This window comes from Diabrotica undecimpunctata, chromosome 1, assembly GCF_040954645.1.
Source record: "Diabrotica undecimpunctata isolate CICGRU chromosome 1, icDiaUnde3, whole genome shotgun sequence".
In the NCBI taxonomy this organism is placed as follows: domain Eukaryota; kingdom Metazoa; phylum Arthropoda; class Insecta; order Coleoptera; family Chrysomelidae; genus Diabrotica; species Diabrotica undecimpunctata.
The window spans coordinates 55,693,914-55,700,374 of record NC_092803.1 but is presented as its reverse complement, the minus strand read 5'-3'; the positions used below and the strand labels follow the sequence as shown (position 1 = coordinate 55,700,374).

General features: G+C 34.1%; 1 protein-coding gene and 1 pseudogene across 1 annotated transcript; one reads left to right on the top strand and one right to left on the bottom strand.

Annotated features, from left to right (window-relative positions):
* Positions 1 to 1,870: 1,870 nt before the first annotated feature.
* LOC140448292 (uncharacterized) lies at positions 1,871 to 2,404 on the top strand. The gene has a single exon (XM_072541404.1). It carries the CDS (start codon positions 1,871 to 1,873, stop codon positions 2,402 to 2,404), a length of 534 nt encoding a protein of 177 aa, XP_072397505.1.
* Positions 2,405 to 5,302: 2,898 nt separating this feature from the next.
* Positions 5,303 to 6,154, bottom strand: LOC140448204 (uridine phosphorylase 1 pseudogene; annotated as a pseudogene).
* Positions 6,155 to 6,461: the final 307 nt, after the last annotated feature.

Below are 6,461 nucleotides of genomic sequence, written 5' to 3'. Positions count from 1 at the left end.
CTGGCTTTATAAATTCTGGACTTCATCTCATTGTTAATGTGTCTGTCTCGCCATATAGTGTTATTAATGCATCCTACCAGTCTATTTGCTTTTTGTACTTGATCTCTCACTTCTTTGTCCAGGTCTCCATAGCTAGACAGTAAAATTCCCAGGTATATTATTTCCATTACTTATTCAATACTGATGTCATCAATTTCTATTTTACATCTAGTTGGTTCTTTGCTGACCACTATTGTTTTAATTTTCTGAGATGAAATTATCATATTAATTTCTTTTGCTTTTATGTTAAATCTGTGGACCCGTCTTTGTAGACTATCTTTATATTGGGCTATCAATATGGCGTGGTCTGCGTAACAGAGAATTTTTAATTCTTTGTTTCCAATTTTGTATCCTCTTCCCTTTTTAACGGTTTTGATGATTTCATTCATGATCAAATTGAAGAGAATGGGGCTCAATGAATTCTCTTGTCTTATTCCGCTGCCTATTTCTATAGGTTCTATTCTGACTTCCATTTTGTTGTTTTGGTAGATGCTTTCGATAGTTTTTATAATATTTAGGGGAACTTCTTTATTATACAAAAGATGGATTACATCTTTGAGTCTCACTCTGTCAAACGCTTTCTTTAGGTCAATTAGACACAGAAATGCTGGTCTATTATACTCTACTGATTTCTCAGTAATTTGCTTTATAATGAATATTGCATCTGTACACGATCTTCCACTACGAAAACCCTATTGTTCATTTGCTAAACTTATCCTTTGATTTATTAACACTTGTAAAATTTTAGTTGTAAGTTTTAGCGTAGTATTTAACAAGTTTATACCTCTGTAGTTTTCTGACTGTTTTTTATCTCCGTTTTTGAATAGTAGAATTAGTTCGCTCGTTGTCTATTATTTCGGTATTTTATTGTGTTTTATAATTTTATTAACGAATTTTGTTAATTGTTCTGTCATTGCAGCTTCACAATATTTCAGTAACTTGTTTGGTACCCCGTCTTTACCAGCTGCTTTTCTGTTCTTCAGGTTTTCAAGTATTTTGCAAACTTCCTGTACATTCTAGCGTCGTTTGTTCTTCCTCTGTATATAGCTTTTTTACGTAGTCAATCCATGCATCCTTTTCTATGTATTTTGGTTCTATTAGTTCCTTTACCTCCGTTCTTTTTATGAAGCGCCATATTTTATTTTGCAGACCATAAAATCATGTTCCATTTCTTTCGAAAAGCGTTCCCAGTGATCAGTTTTTATTTTTCTCACAAGTGCATGTGTTTCGTTTTTAATTGTCTTGTAATTATGGTACGCCTCTTGTGTTTGGTATTTCAGGTAAGCTTTTTTTCTTTTCTTTACATTTTTTCTTCACTTCTGTACAAAACCATGGAGTGCTTCGCCTTGGAAAAAAATACACTCCATCTTATTTATAAATCTGTATAACTCTCTAATAGTGTTGCCCAAAATCGGTCTTGGTCTTGCAGTTTTGGTCTTGTTCTTATGTTTTCGTCAGACCAAGACCAACACCGTCTAATTGTAGCAAGACCAAGATCAAGACTGACCGTGCAAGATTTGAGCAAGAACAAGACTACGCCTGCGAGACTTTTGCGTCTTGCAGTTAGGATTGAGTATCGTCTTAGGGGGTATAGTAGTTCGGGTATATGCTTACAGACTCTATGAGACGCGAAAAAATATGTAACACAAATTTGGAATATACATAGGGAACCAAAATTTTCATTAAAAGAACACTTGACACAATTGACACGTACTCAGAGGTCATAATCACAGTGTAAAAATAAAATATTTTGTACATTCTTTCTCAATAGACGACTTCTTAGCTCTGAAATTAATTGTCCAGATTTTGTTTTCAAGCAGCTCGTGATAAAATGCTTAAACATTATAAGAGGAGCAACTGGATTTATTGTATCTCGTTAATTTTAGACCAAGGCATGAGGCTCAGACTTTTGACAAGACATTATGGGGAAAGCAAGTTAAAACAGAAAGCCTGCGCAAATTTAATAAACTTTATAAAGAATATAAAATTCTACACTATCGAATCTCTAGTGAAGTCTCTAGAATCAACAAGAAATGAAAAGAAAGTATTTGAATATGATGAAGATGAAGACTTAATAGACTTTGAGAAACTGTATGCATGCCCTTCAACTTCATCTGGATCTTGTTATCAAGGCTTAGCGATTGATGAGGTGAATCAGTACTTATGTAAACCAAGAGTCGCCAGCTCGGATGACATTTTAGAGTGGTGGAGGACGCATGAGACAGAATATCAGACTTTATCGAAGATGGCCCGTGATTTTCTTTCAATACCTGCAACTTCACTACCTACTGAGAGATTATTTTCTAAAATATCATTAGTGATTAGAAAACATAGAAATAGGTTAAGTGATGAATCAGCCAGATGATTAATTTGTATTAATTCTTGGTCAAAGACATTAATATAAAGTAACAGTAATATTAAAGGCTATTTTGTACTGTTCTGTAATTTAATTTGTGTGGTATTTTTATTTATATAAATGGTATGTTTAGTAAACTGTATTAATTTGTATTAATTCTTGGTCGAAAAAATTAATATAAAGTACCAGTAATGTTAAAGATATTGCGTAGTGTTCTGCATTTTATTTGTATTGTATTTTATTTATTATTTAAATAAATGGAAAATTTTATAAGTCTTTTATTCCATTTCATATAAGGTGAGGGTCCATCAATTTCTTTCTAGACATATATTGTTCTTTAAAATACAGTCAACTTTATGTCTGTAAAGTTCATGTAAGCTTATTAAATGCAAACGTTTATTAAAAACATATTGACTCCCGTGTGATATGGTAGATAGCTCAATTAGGTAAAGTATACGAACGGATCGCTTAGATCGTGGGTTCAAACCCCACCCGGTGTCAGTTGTTTAGACATTTATTAATTTGGTTGGTCTTTATTACAGCTATGTTAATTCAAGGTTAAAATGAACCTACTCTGTTAAGACCAAGACCGGGAGCGCAATACCAAGAACAAGACCAGGTGTATTGGCGCAAAACCAAGACCAAGACTGTCTGTCTCGTCTTGTTCTTTCATTTAGGCAACACTTCTCTCTAATGTTATTATTTTACCGCCTTTTCCAGTTTTATCCGTTTTTCTCGCAAACCATTGCTGTTTCTGTTTTTACATAATCTAGTTACGCCTCTTTTAGATTTTCTTTATAAGTTGATATCTTCTTCTTTTTGTTTGAAACCATTTTTTCTTCATTTTTGAATTCTTTCTTTTTCTTTTGAAAAATGGTTTTGAAACCATTCTTTTTTTTTTCAGATCGTTTTTATTTTCATAATTCGTCTATGTAAGTAATCATGAAAATTATTTCACTAGTATTTTTATGCTGGTAAATTTATTTTACGTTTTCCATTAAGTAGTAGGTGATCTGAGTCAATATTAGCAACTTTCTCATATCGTGTATCTTTTATCGTATATACATACATATATCTCTTTTCTTTCGAGCCATTGTAGTTCTTTATGATACTTTACGAACAAGTTTATCCAGGAAAATGTGTAAATATGTAACACGAGAGTCGGTAGGAAAGATTCTTGGTTATAAACTATCTTCTCTTTAATTAATAATGGTATATATTTCTCTATTTCCTTATTTAGTTAGGCGATGAAGCAGTAAAAAGCCCAAAACCCATCAAAATTTTGTAGTGGGATAGATCTCAATGTAACTTGTTGCATTCGACTTAAAAAAATGTAGGGAAATTTTGAAAACAAAAATGATGATGTGGAAATGAAAATTGCATGATTGAACAAAGAAAATACATTTTCCAAAGTGCATTTCGAAATGAAGATTGATAAATTTGTAAATCGGAAACAATTGAAGGAAATGAGTTCAATATTACTACTCGGAGATGTTTGGGGTTACTGAATACGAATATTATAACAGTGATGGTCTCCAAGGTACCTGGTCCACCTGAGCTTGGTCTCCTGGAGTTTTGTGGAAATTCGATACAAAATCAATGCAACTCGTTACTTAGGGGTTTTTGAGGTCGTATAACACTAATTTTATGTCTGCGATTATGTGCGAGGTACCTGGCGCACAAGACTGACCTTATCTCCTAGAATTTTGTAAAAATTCGATACACAATTAGTCTCCGATGCACAAACTCTAGAAGACGAGGCCCGTTTTGAGCACCAGTTGCATCGCACACCATCTCCTGCATTATGTTAGTGTCCACAGACCCCAAAAACCACCGAGTAAGGAGTTTGCACTGATGATTTTGTATCGAATTTTTAGAAAAATCTAGGAGATGAGGCCCGTCCTTTGCACAGGGACCTCGCACATCATTGCTGACATAATAATAGTGTTCAACGACAATAAAAACCTCTGATTAACGAATTTGTACTTCAAATTATGAAAATGTTGCCATTGTGAGCCCAGAATACTAGCATATGGGAAATGAGTCAACACTCAGAATCTTAAGTAGTTTTTATTTAATCAAGTTTATGTTTAAAGATTAAAATTTAAATTAAATGCAACTCAACTAACACAATTTTCCTCTAATAAACCCTATACTAACAGCCGACTGACTATTTAGTGCAGATTCCGTCAGATTGGACACTCAATGTCACTAACGTCCCACTACAATACTTGGTTTGTTTGTCAATCTCACTCCCAATTATTGTTATAGCTGCTCGCTCCATTTGTTATTATTTAGTGTCATTTATTGTGTTTCAGTTGTTTATTGCTTGTTTTTATGTTGTTTTAGCTTGTAGTTTTTAATACAAATAAAAATATCGTACTGGGGCCTGATGATGGTGCAAACATTGTAAGCCTTGAAACCGGTAGCCCAAAATTTACCAACTTTATTAAATAAAACTACTATTATGAGTGTTGACTCGTTTCCCATATACTAAAGTTTGCACTTATTTTGTATCGAATTTTCTCAAAACTCTAGGAGATGAGGCTTTTCCTCTTCTTCTTCAAGTGCCGAGCTCGATTATCGAGCGTTGGCTATCAAATTGGCTATAGAAATTTTGTTGACGGCAGCTCGGAAAAGAGATGCAGAGGATCTGTTAAACCAATCTCTCAGGTTTCTAAGCCATGACGTTCTTCTTCAACCTGGCCCCACTTCTTCCGTCTACCTTGCCTTGTATTATTAAATGGAGTATATTATATCTCTCTGAGTGGCGCATAACATGGCCAAAATATTCAAGTTTGCGATTTTTAACTGTTTTGACGACTTCCGTAACTTTTCCCATCCGATGCAAAACAACTTCGTTACGAACTCTATCCATCCAACTTCTCGTAGAATTCTCCGATACACCTAGATTTCAAAGGCTTCTAGTTTCTTGAGAAGTGTATCCGTCCAACCTTCGACACCATACAAAAGAGTAGAGAACACATAACATCTCACTAATCTAATTTTCAGACTTAAAGTAATATTGTTTCCACATAACAGTTTCTTCATCTTAAAGAATGCATTCGTAAATGCAGCAAATGCCGTAGATTCCATTTCAATATTGACTATGTTTTTACTTTTAAGAGATTTTAGATAATTCATTTGGTCTTCTACTGTATAATCACAAAATGCTCCATCTGCTCTCGCTTGGCCTTCATAAAAGTCATTCGTGCACATGGTTGTTCCTGAAATTACCTGAAAATCGTCATCAGGTAGAGAAAGAGACTTTAATTCCTGCCATAACTGTTTATCTAATTCGGTTGATCTCGTAAGCAACTTTCCTAGAACTGGAATAGAATATTCTTTCTGTAACATTCCGTCACAAGCGTCTTCGGAGATTATAACAGTTCCTGGTTTAGAGCCTATACTACCACACGTACCTAATCTAAAGAAAACTGGATTCTTACATTTGGCATAATACATTAATTTGATTAGTTCATTTAGAAGGATTCCTATCGTCGGACATCCCATACCATGATTTACTGAAATAACTGGCCCTACTTTATACATAGAATATCGATCACCCTTTTCGCTGATATCTAGTAATTTAGTGCCGAACGGTAATTTATGACCAATTTCTTCCATTATATATTTGGCAAACATATACATTTTCTTTGGGGATCCTCCCATACAGACAAATTTAGTATCTCCAAAAGCTTCAACTAAGTTCATCGTTTCAGTATCCAGTGCAATGTGATATAAATAATCATTTTCAATGTATATGTTTGCCAAATATATAATGGAAGAAATTGGTCATAAATTACCGTTCGGCACTAAATTACTAGATATCAGCGAAAAGGGTGATCGATATTCTATGTATAAAGTAGGGCCAGTTATTTCAGTAAATCATGGTATGGGATGTCCGACGTTAAAGAATGCAGCTCTGGCCTTCTCTATCCGTATTCTAATTTCTTTGCTCATGTTCCAGTTCTCATTTAGATTACAACCAAGGTAAGTGATACTGTAAGTTCTCTCCAGTTGTTCACCATAAGCTGTTACCACTTCCGGTTGTATATGTAAATAG